General features: G+C 44.1%; 1 protein-coding gene across 1 annotated transcript in view; it reads right to left on the bottom strand.

The window, feature by feature from the left end:
• LOC112256400 (MAM domain-containing glycosylphosphatidylinositol anchor protein 2) overlaps nt 1–18,297 on the bottom strand; it is a 211,505-nt gene that overhangs the window by 56,129 nt on the left and 137,079 nt on the right. Inside the window, exons 9-10 of the mRNA XM_024429645.2 lie at nt 15,405–15,674; nt 3,673–3,821 (exon numbers count right to left, since the gene is read on the bottom strand). Of these exons, the coding sequence (XP_024285413.1) occupies nt 3,673–3,821; nt 15,405–15,674 (419 nt within the window). The remainder of the gene's footprint in view (nt 1–3,672; nt 3,822–15,404; nt 15,675–18,297) is intronic.

Here is an 18,297-nt window from a genome sequence, read left to right as displayed (position 1 = left end):
TTGCTAAGAAGCAATTTATTTTTATTTTTGACAATTTTAATTGAAAACAATCATAGTAAGGTACTTAAATTGTTACCAAAAAAATTATTTGATATTGAGATAAAACGGCTGCATTGGACCTTTAAAATGTTGATAGCCTCAATGTTCCCTCTAAACTGCGCGCGTGCACCTCCACGCACTTCCTCCGGCATGCAGTGCAGAAGAAATGCCACGTAGCACAGAGATGCAAGGAATTGAACCTCACTGAGTTCGCACTATATAGATCAACGTTTTTTCAGTGGTCGAATCCAAAATGATATCCGCCCCTTTTCAATGCAACACACCAAAACAATTCTAACTTGGCAAGATTGTGATTTTGTTGTAGACAGAGCCAGAGCGCAACGGAGTAGAATTCTATTGACCTGGTAGCGAACAAGAGGTCTTTCAATCTCCCTCGAGTGAATGCGCTTTTCAGATCAGATCAGATCAGAGCGCAGTGCCACGCGCGTGCACATTTGTTAATATTTTTTAGCTAGTTATTAGCCCAGTTATAGATGAGTATAGGTCAACAATGGGGAGTTACTGCTTCCTACAAGAGCACAAAACGTGTAGACTACATTTCAAGCTATTTTTTAAAAGTCAGTCAGGTAAAAAGCTTATGTCTTAATTAAAGTGTCAGTGTTGTGTTTTGAGACATGGCTATTTGCATATTCAAGCCTTAGGCAGAGAGGTAGTCTACATTGTTTTATTCTCTGTATGGTAATAATGAATCATTTTATTTTGTAAAGTGGTTTCTTTACAACACAATACAATGCAATTTATGGTCACCTATTTGGCCCATGGTGTTACAGACTAAGTAAAAAATAAATGTCAAGTCCTTCATGAAGTAAAAACGTCTTGTGTAATGTAGGCCTGTATAATGTAGGCCTGTGTAAACACCACATATAGGCTACTGTAGGCTATATCATAGAAATAAAAAGCTATTTCCATGTGAAAATGTAATGGGATTTGCTCCATTTATTTTGTTGATAGGCCTACATTATGCTAAAATAGCCACAACAGCTTATTGGTTACTTTCTAAAACTGTAAGGGCACTGTAAACCCATGCCGGAAGTTGCACAGAATTCTCACAACGTTTAAGTTTCCGCTCACAAGACAGAAGATTTGCTCAGTGCCCCCAAAAATTTGAGGGAACATTGGTCTCAATGGCACTGCCCGTGCTGTCACAGACACCATAATGACACACTAAATAATATATATATCAATAATGGGTCAACTGTTTCAGTTGTGACCTTTTCGGTTTGGACAATTGTGACTTAATTTGGACATTAAATAATTCCCATAGCTAACAGAGTGTTGAGCAATTAACCGAAATGTGGTTTAATTTCGGTTTTTAAACACCTAATTGACCAACGTCGATTTAATTATTTGAATTCCATTTAGTAATTTTTTTTCTGAGCTCAACGCCCCGTTTCTCGCGGGAGATTCCTCTCTAGGACATGTTGTCCAACTCTTGCCTGAGACTCAAACGGAATTCTTCCGCTTCTCTATGTTCATTACATACTTCAGTCTGAGACTGCCATCTTGAATAGGGGAGGGTCCAGGTGGGCATCTACCCTCGGAGGTTCCGGACTGTGGCCCGTCGTTGGAGGTTCCAGACTGTTAAACGTCGCCGGAAGCTCTGGACCAGGTTCTGTCGCCGGAAGCTCTGGACCGGGTACTGTCGCCGGAAGCTCCGGACTGGGTACTGTCGCCGGAAGCTCTGGACTGGGTACTGTTGCCGGAAGCTCTGGACTGCTGAGTCGCACTGGATACCTGGTGCGAGGTGCCGGTACTGGTGGGACTGGGCTGGAGACACGCACCTCAGGGCAGGTGCGAGGAGCAGGCACAGGACGTACTGGACTCAGGAGGCGCACTGGAGGCCTGGTGCACGGTGCCGGCACTGGTGGTACCAGGCTGGTGACATGCACCTCAGGGCGAGTGCGGGGAGCAGGCACCGGATACACTGGGCCGTGGAGACGCATTGGAGATCTGGAATGTAGAGCTGGCTCAATGTGTCCTGCCTGGATGTCCATTCTAGTCCGGCAAATGCGAGGAGCTGGAATAGAGCGCACCGGGCTATGAATGCGAACTAGAGACACCGTGTGCATCTATCTCTGAATAACACGGTGCCTGACCAATCACACGCTCCCCACAGTAAGCAGGAGGAGAGGTCTCCAACCTGACTCAGCCAATCTCCTCGTGTGTGCCTCCCCCCAAAAAATCTTGGGGCTGCCTCTCGGGCTTCCGTGCTAGCCGTGTCCCCTCGTATTGTCGCCGTTCCTCCTGCGCTGTTTCCACCTGCTTCCATGGCAGAGTCTTGTCCCCTGCCATTACCTCCTCCCAGGTCCAAGATGTCCTCCACTCATCTTTCTCCCGGGCCCAGGATGTCCACTCCTCTTGAGTACGCTGCTTGGTCCTTTTATGGTGGGTTCTTCTGTCACGTCCGTTGTACGAAGGAGACCAAGGCGCAGCGTGGTAAGCGTACATTCTTAAATTATTTAATGAATGAACACTGAAACAAAATAACAAACAACCGAACGAAACGTGAATTTTCTTTATTTTTTTTTTGTTGGGGGGTGAGACTGCAATTTTCACCACTTCTGTAGAATCACCTATGTCAGGCTCCTCTCCTATGCAGACCTAGCAAGAATGAGAAAATAAGAAACAATTGCTAGCTGCTTTGTCATAATAAAGAAAACACGAAAGCAGGAGAGATGAACAAAAAAAGGTAGAACAGAACTGGAACTTGGGCTGACTCAATGATGATACAGATGCACCACCTCCCAGGTAAAAAGCCACCCAGCTCAAGCACTTAAAGAAGTCCCTCGAGCCTAAAAGAAATCTGTGCAGTCAGTGAAAATGTGCTTCAGTGTGCTAATAATAATGCTGAGCGTGTCGTGTGAGAGAGTTGCCCCCAACATGTGTGAAACCACTGGGCAGAACACCTTATGTGTACAAAGTACCCCGAAAAAAAATTCTCAGTTCCCCGCAGTGATGACTAACAGCACACAAGACCGGTAAATTTTGTTAAGAAAAAAATTAATGAAATCAGTGACTTGTTTTACTTAGTGTTGACTATGAACCAGGCAATGACAACCCTGACGGGGAATAAATCACGCAGTGTGATGTCATTACAAGTGGCTGAGGACTCCTCTATTCCAGCTGAGTGATGACAGTGCTGAAGTTGAGGGAGAGGGAATGCCATCCCTAACTGGAACACCACCAACATGGAGGTTTGAAGAACTGAAACGCTCTGTTGGCTCTCTCTGTCTTGGGGGGGGGGTTAATGATCCCCACAAGAGAATGTGACGCAGTCAAAAAGTACAAATCCTAATGTATTCACAAGTGCATCATGCACAAGCTTTAGTGGGATTGGATACGTTAGGTCTCAGGCTCATCTTCTGCAATGCTTATCAATCTCCTTGGTTTAGTCTTTCTGCATGAAATGACTGCAGAGTAATAACATTTGTTGCAATAGAACTCACTCTCATGAGTGACAACACAATTAGGAACTAGTGTGTGCTACAGTTAATTCAAACATACAAACTTTATTGATCTCTTACCTTTGAGACAAAAGCAGATGTAAAAGGGTGAAACTGGGACAAAACCGAGAGCATAAAGGTGAGAGAAGGTCCCTGTATTCTTGCTCACCTGTTTCATCCCGAGTCGGTAGGCCACGATGCGGTCCACAGACAGGGGGTTCTGCTGGGTCCACTGTAGCTTGAAGCCGTAGACCCTGGGCCGGTTCTGCCACAACGCACTGTATGTGTCATAGTAGAACTCTGGGGCATAGGCCCTCCCTGTAACAAAAAAAGAAAAGCAGACTGGTTTTAGCATGTTTGCGTGAATGTGTGTGTGTGTGTATGCATACATCACCATTCTAACTGACGTTAATTCCCCTCAGCCACACACAACTGTGACATATCATTCTTTGTTAGTTTCCTTGAAATGCCATTTATCAATACTCTTCTACACCTAAAAATAGCCTTGTCAATATACACAATGTACAAATCATTAGGAACAGCTTCCTAATATTGAGTTGAACCCTCGTTTGCCCTCAGAACAGCCTCAATTCATCAGGGCATGGACTCTACAAGGTGTCAAAGGTGTCCCACAGGGATGCTGGCCAATGTTGACTCCAATGCTTCCCACAGTTGTGTCAAGTTGGCTGGATGTCCTTTGGGCGCTGGACCATTCTTGATACACACGGGAAACGATTGAGCGTGAAAAATTTGCTGTGTTTCAGTTTTTGACACACTCAAACAGGTGCGCCTGGCAACTACTACCATACACGGTTCAAAGGCACTTCAATCTTGTGTCTTGCCCATTCACCCTCTGAATGGCACACACACAATCCATGTCTCAATTGTCTCAAGGCTTAAAAATACTTCTTTAACCTGTCCCCTCCCCTTCATTTACACTGATTGAAGTGAATTTAACAGGTGACATCAATAAGGGACCATAAGCTTTCACCTGGTCAGTCTGTCATGGAAAGAGCAGGCGTTCATAATGTTTTGTAAACTCAGCGTACATTCTAAGCACTGTCACTGTAAGCATTGAAGCTTTACTTTCCCCAATGCAGAAATGAGAAAGACAATTTTTCTGTGTTTCAAAGAATGCAACTATGCAGTAAAGAAGAAGAGGGCCCCTCTATGAGCTGAAAGCTGACAAGAAATTGAAAACAGCTTAGCAGCGAGGGCTGTCTTGTTCTTGTCAAATGAAAACCAAAATTGCTACTTAGAGAAGCAAGAAGAGGTGCACAGGAGCTTCAGTGTGACTATTAACCCAACGGGTAAAGGTTTAGTCCAATGTTGTATTAGGGCTGTCCCCGAAAAAAAGAAATCTTGGCAACCAAAAGTAATCTGTTCTTTTGACCAACATTTTAAAATGTGTATTTTTCCATATATTAGACACACCCTATGTGTTTTAATAAAATAAACAATATATGCATTGAACTTGTCTCATGCTTTAAGTGCACTGTTTGATTTAAAAAATAATATATATTTGCTACTGTTCAACTAAAACAATTATCGATCGACCAACAGCCTATTGACCAAACAATCGTCTAGTCGACTAATTGGGGTCAGTCCTAGTATTTATCACATACAGTGCATTCAGAATTTAGGTCCCTTGACCTAAAGTTGCTTAAATTATCCCCCCCCCCTCATTAATCTACACACAATACCCCATAATGACGAAGCAAAAACGTTAGTTTTTTTCCCCCGAAGAATCAAAAAATAAAAACAGAAATACATTATTGACATAAGTATTCAGAACCTTTGCTATGAGACACGAAAGTGAGCTCAGGTGCATCCTGTTTCCATTGATCATCCTGAGATGTTTCTACAACTTGATTGGAGTCCACCTGTGGTATATTCAATTGATTGGACATGATTTGGAAAGGCACACACCTTTCCCACTGTTGAGAGTGCATGTCAGAGCAAAAACCAGGCCATGAGGTTGAAGGAATTGTTCGTGGAGGTGCGAGACAGGATTGTGTTGAGGCACAGATCTGGGGAAGGGTACCAGAACATTTATGAGCATTGAAGGTCCCCAAGACCACAGTGGCCTCCATCTATCTTAAATGGAAGAAGTTTAGAACCACCAAGACTTCCTAGAGCTGGCCGCCCGGCCAAACTGAGCAATCAGGGAAGAAGGGCCTCACTCAGGGAGGTGACCAAGAACCCGATGGTTACTCGGACAGAGCACCAGACTTCCTGTGCTTAGATGGGAGAACCTTCAAGAAGGACAACCCTCTTTGCAGCACGCAGGCCTTTATGGTAGTGGCCAGCCAATTTTCAGTAAAAGGCACATGACAGCTCACTTGGAGTTTTCCAAAAGTCACCTAAAGGACTCACAGACCATGAGAAACAAGGTTCTCTGGTCTGATGAAACCAAGATTGAACTCTTTGGCCTGAATGCCAAGTGTCACGTCTGTAGGAATCCTGGAACCATCCCTATGGTGAAACATGGTGGTGGCAGCATCATGCTGTGGGGTGTTTTTCAGCGGCAGGTACTGGGAGACTAGTCAGGATTGAGGGAAATATGAATGGAGCAAAGTACAGAGATCCTTGATGTAAACCTGCTACAGAGCGCTCAGGATGTCAGACTGGGGCGAAGGTTCTCCTTCCAACAGGACAACGACCCTAAGCACACAGACAAGACAACGAAGGAGTGGCTTTGGGACAAGTCTCTGAATGTCCTTGAGTGGCCCAGCCAGAGCCCAGAAATTAACCTGATCAAACATCTCTGTAGAGACTTGAAAATAGCTGTGCAGCAATGCTCCCCATCCAACCTGACAAAGCTTGAGAGGATCTGCAGAGAAGAATGGGAGAAACTTCCCCAATACAGGTGTGCCAAGCTTGTAGCGTCATACACAAGAAGACTCGAGGCTGTAATTGCTGCCAAAGGTGCTTGAACAATCCACACAATGAGTGAAGCTTGATTGAGTGAAGATGGCGGACTGAACACGGCAGTGCAGATTGACTAAAGATAAAAAACGAAATATTCAATATCATACTTAAACTAAATATTAGCACTTCATATACTCAGAGGTAATAGCATTCAATCTGGATAACAACACAAAACAAATCAAAAGGCTAGAGAAATGTATTGACAAATATTACAAAAACAAGCAACACTCAAACATGACGGAGAGTAAACGAGGAGAATCAATCTCCAAAAGAAAATGCAACTCCTCGACGGATACAGACGATTTATGATTTTCACCACCGGGACTGGTAAAGGGGTAAAGCGATCTGTTAAAGTCATCTGTTAATGACAAACTGGGCATACTTGAATTAGTCAGTAAGGATTACAAAGGAGTTGAAGGCGAGCCTCGAAACGAGTGACGAAAAAGCTGCGAAAATGGAGAAAGAAACATACAAGCGAAAAGGGACAGTCAATAAGATAGAAACAGACGTTAATGAACTTAAAAAGGAGAACATCTTCCTGAGAAAAGCCTTACTTGACATAGACTAGATCTATGAGAGAAAATCGAGTACTTACGGGTATCCAAGAAAGAGGAGAAGTTCCCGAAAAGGTAGTGAATGAAATCTTTCTTACAGCGCTTCAAATCCCACTCAATGCTGTCGATAAAATCCAACTCAAACATGTACAGCGTTTCGGACAAAGAGGACAAAGATTTGAGAGCCCAATTGTTGCCAAATTTACTTTCTTTAAGGCTAAAGTAATGGTTAAAAGCCTGGGTAAAAAGACTCATTGGCACGAAAATAGCAATGAACAATAAGTTCCCGAGGGAGATTGCAGAACGGCGCAAAGTTCTGTACCCCCAGTACAGATAGAGGAGAATAGTTTAAACTGGAAGCTTGTAGCTCTCGTAGTCGATAAACTGTATATTGACAACAAAATGATCAAAGACACATAGACTACTCCATAGCTATTCTAAAAATTACTAAGTTCTCATAGAGGAGTCGAATAATGGAACACCAAATACTTGCCATGGTAGGGATTGTAACAATAAAGAAAAAAAATGTATAGAATAGTAAAAAAATAAAACAATTGTTAAATAAATAAACTACACTATACCATTCATATTATTGTGGCCCTGGTGGCACAAAATAATCAAAGGTCTGACAGCACACAGATGCTTGAGAAAATGGTCACAACCGGGGACCACCGTGTGTCTGTTTCATGGTACGGTTATGATCTCCATCACCTAGGACTTGACATTGGTAAATCTAATCTCACATTTTTGCTCAATCTTGCATGCTTTCTCAAACAGCTGTAACTGTATAGACATTCGTAAAATCAGATCCTTTCTTGCGTTGGGCCCTGGATGTCAGGTTCTGACCTTTATTTCCTTCGTTTTGTCGTTATTTAGTATGGTCAGGGAGTGAGTTGGGGTGGGCAGTCTATGTTTGTTTTTCTATGATTTGGGGATGTCTATGTTAGTTGCTTGTGTCAGCACAGTTCTTATGATAGCTTCACAGTCATTATTTGTTTATTGTTTTGTATAGTTTGTATTCAGTGTTCAGTGCTTTCTTTAATTAAAAACTTCATCATGAACACATACCACGCTGCATTTTGGTCCGTTCCTTACGACGATCGTGACAGAATCACCCACCAACCAAGGACCAAGTGGCGTGGTGACAGGCAGTGGCAGCAGGAGCAGTGCAAGGAGGAATGGACATGGGAGGACGAGTTGGACGGTAAAGGACCCTGGGCACAGCCAGGAGAATATCGCCGCCCCAAGGAAGAGCTGGAGGCAGCGAAGGCAGAGAGGCGCTGGTATGAGGAGGCAGCATGGCGGTGCGGATGGAGTCCCCAGAGTCAGCCCCCCCAAAACATTTTTGGGGGGCACACAGGAAGTGTGGCGAAGACAGGTAGGAGACCTGTGCCAACTTCCTGTGCTTACCGGAGGGCGAGAGAGACCGGGCAGGCACCGTGTTACGCTGTGGAGCGCACGGTGTCCCCAGTGCGGGTGCATAGCCCGGTGCGGTACATACCAGCTCCTCGCATCGGCCGGGCTAGAGTGGGCATCGAGCCAGGGTGCCATGAAGCTGGCTCTATGCATCTGGTCCCCAGTGCGTCTCCTTGGGCCGGCGTACATGGCACCAGCCTTACGCATGGTGTCCCCGGTTCGCCAGCACAGCCCAGTGCGGGCTAGTCCACCTCGCCGCACTGGCAGGGCGACAGGAACATTCAACCAGGTAAGGTTGGGCAGGCTCGATGATCAAGAGCTCCAGTGCGCCTGCACGGTCCGGTCTATCCAGTACAACCTCCACGCACCAGCCCTCCGGTGGCAGCCCCCCGCACCAGGCTGTCTCTCCGTCTCATCCCTATAGGTGCTCCCGCCTGGAGCCTTCCTCCTCTCCAGCGCTGCCGGAGCCCCTCAGTCCAGAGGCGCCAGAGCCCCTCAGTCCAGAGGCGCTGCCGGAGCCTCCCGCCTGTCCAGCGCTGCCGGAATCTACCGTCTGTCCGGTGCTGCCGGAATCTCCCGTCCATTTGGGACCCATTTCTAGGGTCCCCAGTCCGAGGTCGGCGGCGAGGGTCGCCGTGTTTAGGATGCCACGAAGGCGGACAATGAGATGGAGAAAGACTGTGGTGAAGTGGGGTCCACGTCCCGCGCCAGAGCCGCCACCGCGGATAGACGCCCACCCAGACCCTCCCCCATAGGTTCAGGTTTTGCGGCCGGAGTCCGCACCTTTGGGGGGTGGTACTGTCACGTTCTGACCTTTATTTCCTTTGTTTTGTCGTTATTTAGTATGGTCAGGGCGTGAGTTGGGGCGGGCAGGCTATGTTTGTTTTTCTATGATTTTGGGATGTCTATTGTTAGTTGCTTGTGTCAGCACAGTTCTTATGATAGCTTCACGGTCGTTATTTGTTTATTGTTTTGTATAGTTTGTGATCAGTGTTCAGTGCTTTCTTTAATTAAAAACTTCATCATGAACACATACCACGCTGCATTTTGGTCCGTTCCTTACGACGATCGTGACACTGGAATGTAACAACCGTTGAGCATCTGAGCTTATGGTTGATTGTGGGGGAAAGGTATTGAGTGTGTAAGAGTATGTGTGTGTGTCTGTTTGTTTGTATCCAACATCTGTTACAAGGGGGTAAGGATGCTAGGGACAATATAGGACTAATCAAAATAATTGTTTGTTAAAATAAAAATAGCTTGACAAAAATGTAATGTAATGCAATGGCAATCCTGGTTATAGGTAACAATCCTGGTTATAGGTAACAATCCTGGTTAGAGGTAACAATCCTGGTTATATGTAACAATCCTGTTATAGGTAACAATCCTGGTTATAGGTAACTATACCGGTTATAGGTAGCAATCCTGATTATAGGTAACAATCCTGGTTATAGGTAACAATCCTATGCATGAAGTGCCAACATTATTATGCATGTTAATTCTGGGACACTGTAAAGTCCATGGAGAATAAGAGCACCTCCTCCCAGCTGCCCACTGTACTGAGGCTAGGAAACACTGTCTCCACCCATAAATCTATGATAATCGAGAATTTCAATAAGCATTTTTCTACGGCTGGCCATGCTCTCCACCTGGCTACCCCTACCCCGGTCAACAGCTCTGCACCCCCCCACAGCAACTTGCCCAAGCCTCCCCACTTCTCCTTCATCCAAATCCAGATAGCTGATTTTCTGAAAGAGCTGCAAAATCTGGACCCTTACAAATCAGCTAGGCGAGACAATCTGGGCCCTCTCTTTCTAAAATTATCCGCCGCAATTGTTGCAACCCCTATTACTAGCCTGTTCAACCTCTCTTTGTATCGACTGAGATCCCTAAAGATTAGAAAGCTGCCGCGGTCAATCCCCCTCTTCAAAGGGGGAGACACTCTAGACCCAAACTGTTACAGACCTATATCTATCCTACCCTGCCTTTCTAAAGTCTTCGAAAGCCAAGTTAACAAACAGATCACCGACCATTTCGAATCACACCATACCTTCTCCACTATGCAATCTGGTTTCCGAGCTCGTCATGGGTGCACCTCAGCCATGCCCAAGATCCTGAACGATATCATAACCGCCATCGATAAGAGACAATACTGTGCAGCCGTATTCATCGACCTGCCCAAGCTTTCGACTCTGTCAATCACAGCATTCTTATCAGCAGACTCAACAGCCTTGGTTTCTCAAATGACTGCCTCGCCTGGTTCACCAACTACTTCTCAGATAAAGTTCAGTGTGTAAAATCGGAGGGCCTGTTGTCCGGAACTCTGGCAGTCATTATGGGGGTGCCACAGGGTTCAATTCTCGGGCCGACTCTTTTCTCTGTATACATCAATTATGTAGCTCTTGCTGCTGGTGATTCTCTGATCCACCTCTATGCAGACGACACCATTCTGTATACATCTGGCCCTTCTTTGGACACTGTGTTAACAAACCTCCAGACGAGCTTCAATGCCTGTCCTGCGCGCGAATGTAGGCTTATAAATGTGCCCATTTAGGGATCTGATAGTATTTCTGATTTGCTTAACACAGCACCACTGATGAGCTGTGGAGCTTCTCAAAGTAATGTTTTCTTCACCTCAGCAAATAAAGTCTGTTTTTGCATCCATTGAGAATGACAATAGTTCCTCTCCTTTTCTATATCCACTCAGCCTGAAAGGAAAAATGTCATGCTCTGATCCAGTGGAAACGTCATAAAATAGGCCTACCTGATCACTTCTTATCCCTTGACCAAATAGCTTACACCTCTATATTGTTACCCATCGAAAACAGACATCTGAGATAAACCAAGGCCATAAATATTTCACAACCAACTCCGCAGAAATGTGGCACTGTCATCTTGTCAAACATTCATTACCAGCCTCAGGTGCAGCAATGTTACTTCTACGCCACATGTTCTGCCATCGTGCAATCAGAAGAAGGTACCCAGAATACGTGCGCATTGTAACGTGACATGACACATTTCTGATGACTGCCGTGCCTGGTTCACCAACTACTTTGCAGACAGAGTTCCGTGTGTCAAATCGGAGGGCATGCTGTCCGGTCCTCTGGCAGTCTCTATGGGGGTGCCACAGGGTTCAATTCTCGGGCCGACTCTTTTCTCTGTATATATCAATGATGTTGCTCTTGCTGCGGGCGATTCCCTGATCCACCTCTACGCAGACGACACCATTCTATATACTTCCGGCCCGTCCTTGGACACTGTGCTATCTAACCTCCAAACGAGCTTCAATGCCGTACAACACTCCTTCCGTGGCCTCCAACTGCTCTTAAACGCTAGTAAAACCAAATGCATGCTTTTCAACCATTCGCTGCCTGCACCCGCACGCCTGACTAGCATCACCACCCTGGATGGTTCCGACCTTGAATATGTGGACATCTATAAGTACCTAGGTGTCTGGCTAGACTGTAAAATCTCCTTCCAGACTCATATCAAACATCTCCAATCGAAAATCAAATCTAGAGTCGGCTTTCTATTCCGCAACAAAGCCTCCTTCACTCACGCCGCCAAACTTACCCTAGTAAAACTGACTATCCTACCGATCCTCGACTTCGGCGATGTCATCTACAAAATAGCTTCCAACACTACTCAGCAAACTGGATGCAGTTTATCACAGTGCCATCCGTTTTGTCACTAAAGCACCTTATACCACCCACCACTGCGACCTGTATGCTCTAGTCGGCTGGCCCTCGCTACATATTCGTCGCCAGACCCACTGGCTCCAGGTCTTCTACAAGTCCATGCTAGGTAAAGCTCCGCCTTATCTCAGTTCACTGGTCACGATGGCAACACCCACCCGTAGCACGCGCTCCAGCAGGTGTTTCTCACTGATCATCCCTAAAGCCAACACCTCATTTGGCCGCCTTTCCTTCCAGTTCTCTGCTGTCTGTGACTGGAACAAATTGCAAAAATCGCTGAAGTTGGAGACTTTTATCTCCCTCACCAACTTCAAACATCTGCTATCTGAGCAGCTAACCGATCGCTGCAGCTGTACATAGTCTATCGGTAAATAGCCCACCCATTTTTATTTATTTATTTACTTTTCTGCTCTTTTGCACACCAATATCTCTACCTGTACATGACCATCTGATCATTTATCACTCCAGTGTTAATCTGCAAAATTGTAATTATTCGCCTACCTCCTCATGGCTTTTGCACACAATGCATATAGACTCTCTTTTTTTCTACTGTGTTATTGACTTGTTAATTGTTTACTCCATGTGTAACTCTGTGTTGTCTGTTCACACTGCTATGCTTTATCTTGGTCAGGTCGCAGTTGCAAATGAGAACTTGTTCTCAACTAGCCTACCTGGTTAAATAAAGGTGAAATAAAAAATATAAAAAATAAATAGAAGACCACAACCAATCACACCAACCATACTGAGATAAGCGAGAGCCAAGACCTCGCTCTCACACAGTATTTGTGCATGTGCACAGGTTCGCTTCACGCTGTTACAGCATTGTAGCCACGGGTCCAAAAATGCGGAGAAGTAGAGCTTCGCACTTCAACTCTCTTAGTTGTTGCGGAAATTGACCCATTATGCTGTTAACTTTCTGCATCTAAATCGTATCACTGAGTTTACCTTGCCTTGCCTTCATGTGACTGAACTCCTCAAAAAAGCACTCAAATATGAAGCATTAATCCGTAATAAAGGCAGAAGTGTTGTTTGGAAGCTAAAACATTCTAGCCATTTTCTCCCATCCATCAGAAAATGGTTGGTAGCAAGATAGAGGTTGAGCCTCTGATGTTGAAAAAGCTTAAGAGCAGAACAACAAAATCCCAACACCATATCACATTGACAACTAAGACATTTTCTCCCTGCTGATTCTGCTGCATGTCCACATAAGAAGTTGTCTCGTGGTAACAAAGTTATTAGAATTTGAATACATTATGAAGTCTCATTGAAAGATAACATGATTCAGCAATAAACAACAAACAAGGGCTTTCTGAGGCTTCTTCCTTGAATAGGTATTTTCCCCAAACAGCCACTTAAAACCACAGTGACACTTTCTATGCTCAGTAGTGTTGATACAGTGCCATGTAAAAACACACACTAAACTTTACATAACTGACATCTCACTGAGAGCTAAGAATACTAATACCAAAACACTAATGCGGCCCATTTGTATTTTCACACCTTGCCTTGCATGTTATTAAAACAGATATTCCTCTCATCTGTCTATTCAATAACTCATTGAAATTCTGTGCGAACTTCACTGCTTACGCCATTCATGCTTACAGGGAAAACAAGTGACGTTTTGTTGTGTCGGCGATAAGCAGCTTATTAGTTTTTTTTAAAATGTATTTTTATTAAGGCTGACAAGGCCATCTCCATGGGATACATTTCATTAGAATAGTCAGGGAGTGGATTCTACTTGTCTCAAGGCATTAACAATGGGAGTCTCTCGCTTCAACAGGGAGCACTCACACAAAGTGAACGTGAATCAAATCAATAGGTTGCCTGCGTTCCAAAAGGCACCCTATTCCCTAAATAGTGCACTCGTTTTGACTTGAGCCCTATGGGGCCTGGTTAAAGGTAATAAATAGGGAATGGGGTGCCATTTGGGATGCAACCGTTGTGTCCAGGAGAGACGGGCAGGAGCAGTTGAACTGGCATATTAAAGGGGCAGCTCTCCATTGATGCACAATTCTCGGTTAGCCCACTGCTTGTTACTATTTATACTGTAGATCTGACTGATACACATCCAAAAGCAGTGCATTACATACATTAATGTACACTACAGTCTGCAAAAGTTATTTATCCTTCGAGGAAAGAAATTGGACATAACATACACTGCTCAAAAAAATAAAGGGAACACTTAAACAACACAATGTAACTCCAAGTCAATCACACTTCTGTGAAATCAAACTGTCCACTTAGGAAGCAACACTGATTGACAATAAATTTCACATGCTGTTGTGCAAATGGAATAGACAACAGGTGGAAATTATAGACAATTAGCAAGACACCCCCAATAAAGGAGTGGTTCTGCATGTGGTGACCACAGACCACTTCTCAGTTCCTATGCTTCCTGGCTGATGTTTTGGTCAGTTTTGAATGCTGGCGGTGCTTTCACTCTAGTGGTAGCATGAGATGGAGTCTACAACCCACACAAGTGGCTCAGGTAGTGCAGCTCATCCAGGATGGCACATCAATGCGAGCTGTGGCCCTGGGTTCCTCCTAATGCAAGACAATGCTAGACCTCATGTAGCTGGAGTGTGCCAGCAGTTCCTGCAAGAGGAAGGCATTGATGCTATGGACTCGCCCGCCCGTTCCCCAGACCTGAATCCAATTGAGCACATCTGGGACATCATGTCTCGCTCCAGTCCAGGTCTGGGAGGAGATCCCTCAGGAGACCATCCGGAGCATGCCCAGGCGTTGTAGGGAGGTTATACAGGCACGTGGAGGCCACACACACTACTGAGCCTCATTTTGACTTGTTTTAAGGACATTACATCAAAGTTGGATCAGCCTGTAGTGTGGTTTTCCACTTTAATTTTGAGTGTGACTCCAAATCCATACCTCCATGGGTTGATAAATTTGATTTCCATTGATAATTTTTGTGTGATTTTGTTGTCAGCACATTCAACTATGCAAAGAAAAAAATATTTCATAAGAATATTTCATTCATTCAGATCTAGGATGTGTTATTTTAGTGTTCCCTTTATTTTTTTGAGCAGTGTATAACAATAATACACGCAGACACTTTTATCCAAAGGGCTCCTGAGTGGCGCAGAGGTCTAAGGCACTGCATCTCAGTGCAAGAGGTGTCGCTACAATCCCTGATTCGAATCCAGGCTGTATCACATCCAGCAGTGATTGCGCACAATTGGCCCAGCGTTGTCCGGGTTTGGCCGTCATTGTAAATAAGAATTTTTCTTAACTGACTTGCCTAGTTAAATAAAATGTAAAAAAATTAAATGAAAGACGTCTGTTATACATACCTGTGACTAAGAACCTGCAGGCACCCGCTCCGGCCTCATTGGTCACTTCACAGGTGTACTCCCCGTAGCCCTCCCTATTGAGTGCCCTGACATGGTAGTCCGTCTCGTCGCGCTGGTCGAACTGGCCCATGGTCAGCAGCCTGGTACCCAGCTTCCACTCGTACTTGAGCACTTTGGACGGGTGCGCCCGCAGCACCCGGCAGTTGAGGGTGAAGGCGCGACCCAGACCCTGGCGGATCTCTGTGAACACCGGTTCCACCACCGGAGGATCTATGGAGAGGAAGACCAAAGGCCCTATTAGTCAGGCAGGCAGGGAGGCAAAGGCTGAATCCCAAATAAATCCCTAGCCCCTGGCCTACATCACAACAGTCAGCCACAGAGCAGCAATGGCCCGGTCCTAAAATAACCCCTATCCCCTATGCACTTGTGGAGATCTGAGAAGATTTGGTAGGTGCAGTGGTGGAAAAAGTACCCAATTGTCATACCTTAATAGATACCTTAATAGAAACATGACGTTATAAAAGTAAAAGTCTAAAAGTATCAAAAGTAAATGTAATTGCTAAAATATACTTAAGTATCAAAAGTAAAAGTATAAATCATTTCAAATTCCTTTGCAAACCAGACGGCAACATTTTTCAACACTCAGACATAATTTAAAATTCACACTTGTGTTTAGTGAGTCCACCAGATCAGAGGCAGTAGAGATGAATAGGGTTGTTCTCTTGATAAGTGTGTGAATTGGACCATTTTCCTGTCCTGCTAAGCATTCAAAATGTAACAAGTACTTTTGGGTGTCAGGGAAAATGTATGGCTTAAAAAGTAGATTATTTTATTTTGGGAATGTAGTGAAGTTAAAGGAAAAGTTGTCAAATATAAAGTACAGATACCCCCAAAACTACTTAAGTAGTACTTTAAAGTATTTGTACTTAAGTACTTTACACCACTAGGTAGGTGAAAGCAATATGGTAATTACTTCCCATATTGTTTACACCTATAAACCTCTCAGATCTACAGGAGTGCCTAGAGAGTAGGAGGGGCTAGGCGTTGATTTGGAATACAGAAAAACTGTCCTTCTCACACAGGCAGCATCTGAGCCCGTCTCCTTATGTCAACCCAAACATAATCCATTCATCTGCATCCAGAATTTCTCCATCTGCAGGACTTTAAAGTCCCATCAGCTCTTATTTATTTATCCAGCCTTTAGATTATCTTGTGCTATAATTACCACTAACCCCAACAGCAATGAGATGCCAGTAGCCGTGGCTTTATCAATTAGCCGCTCCAACTTAGGTGGAAAGTGATCTAAACACAGTGCTAAATCTGCAATGTTCCTGTCGCTCTTTTGTATACGTCTAGCAAACACAGCTACACAGTGGAAGTCGGAGTATGTGGGCAAAACGGGCTACTTAGCACTAACATGAGAACCCAGAAGTCACACGTCTAGGATAATATAGCTTCTAGTGAAAAGCTTAACTTGGAATTGTTGTTGTATATATGCGAGGCAATTTAGTAGGAGATATTTTAAGGGCCTCTGATATATTTTTCCCATTTTGTGTCTAATTTTGAGAACTCTCAGAGGAACTGTCCTCTCTTAACTCGACTGAATGAAAGAGCTTGCTGCTTGAATACACAGAATGGCTGAGAGAGTCCGTAGGGACCGCCTTCTGCTCGGAGACAAACGAGCGTCATTCACATAATTTTTGAGTGACACCTTACTAGATAATACTCCAGAAACACTTAAAGGAACAGTTCTGCTAAATAGTTATCAAATAGCTACACGGACTATCTGCATTGACCCTTTTTGCACTAACTTTTTGACTCATCACATATGCTGCTCCTACTGTTTATTATCTGTCACTTTAATCCTAGTTATATGTACATATCTACCTCAATTACTTCGTACCCATGCATATCGACTTGTACCCCGTTTATATAGCCAAGTTATTTTTACTCGTTATTGTCTATTATTACTTTGTTACGCATTTTACTGTCTATTATTTTATTTTCTCTCTGCATTGTTGAGAAGGCCCCGTCAGTAAGCATTTCACATTTGGTCTACAGCTGTTTATGAAGTATGTGACGAATAACATATGATTTGATTCTCCAGAATTGCAAATATACTTGATCTTAATGATACCTAGAATGTATTTATAGAGGCAGAAGGTCAGTGTCGGAAGTGGTTTGTTACTACACCCTATAAATAGCATAGTTGAGTGCAAAACATTGAAAGTGGTAGGAACCCTGTTAGCATGCTACATCCCAGCAAGCAAGCATCTAACAGACAGCTATCTGTAATGAGGCTGGAGGCAAGCCCTCCTTAGGCCACCATCGGAAGAGCTAATATTACTATGTCTAAATGAACTAACTTCAAACGTTTCTGTCGCATACAATATGCTTGGAATTTTGAAGCAGCAATCCCTTTTGATTGTAAAGTAGAGAAATACTCTCAATTCAAATATCCTCAAAAACTCAGAATACAACAGGCTCTAGAGGATAACATGACCTTTCAAGTCATACAAGGAAATGAACTTTAGAAAAACAAAAAACTTGTTTGCCTCCTAAAATCCATCCGTATTACTCATTAATGGTGTAAGGTTTGTACCTGTTATTTACCACAAGGATTAAAACATAAGAGGTAGAACAAAAAGTAGGCCTAAACAAAAGTAAAGAAGGGAAGAGAGAACCTTAAAGGCACAATATGTCATTTCAACAGCCTGATCCTGGCACTGTTTGGTAAGCTGAGGTACGGGGCTGTGCTATGGATGCAACCGAGCTATAGATGACAGTATGGAGTGATTTTAGTGCCTGGCAGTCCATGAAACATTCATAGAACATGTTCCATTGTTCAACTGAACATTATTATGCTAATGCAGTGTTGTTACCAGGGTAGTTT

This window comes from Oncorhynchus tshawytscha, linkage group LG24 (assembly GCF_018296145.1).
Source record: "Oncorhynchus tshawytscha isolate Ot180627B linkage group LG24, Otsh_v2.0, whole genome shotgun sequence".
NCBI lineage: Eukaryota > Metazoa > Chordata > Actinopteri > Salmoniformes > Salmonidae > Oncorhynchus > Oncorhynchus tshawytscha.
The sequence above is the reverse complement of the archived record's forward strand: the minus strand, read 5'-3'. Positions and strand labels throughout refer to the sequence as shown.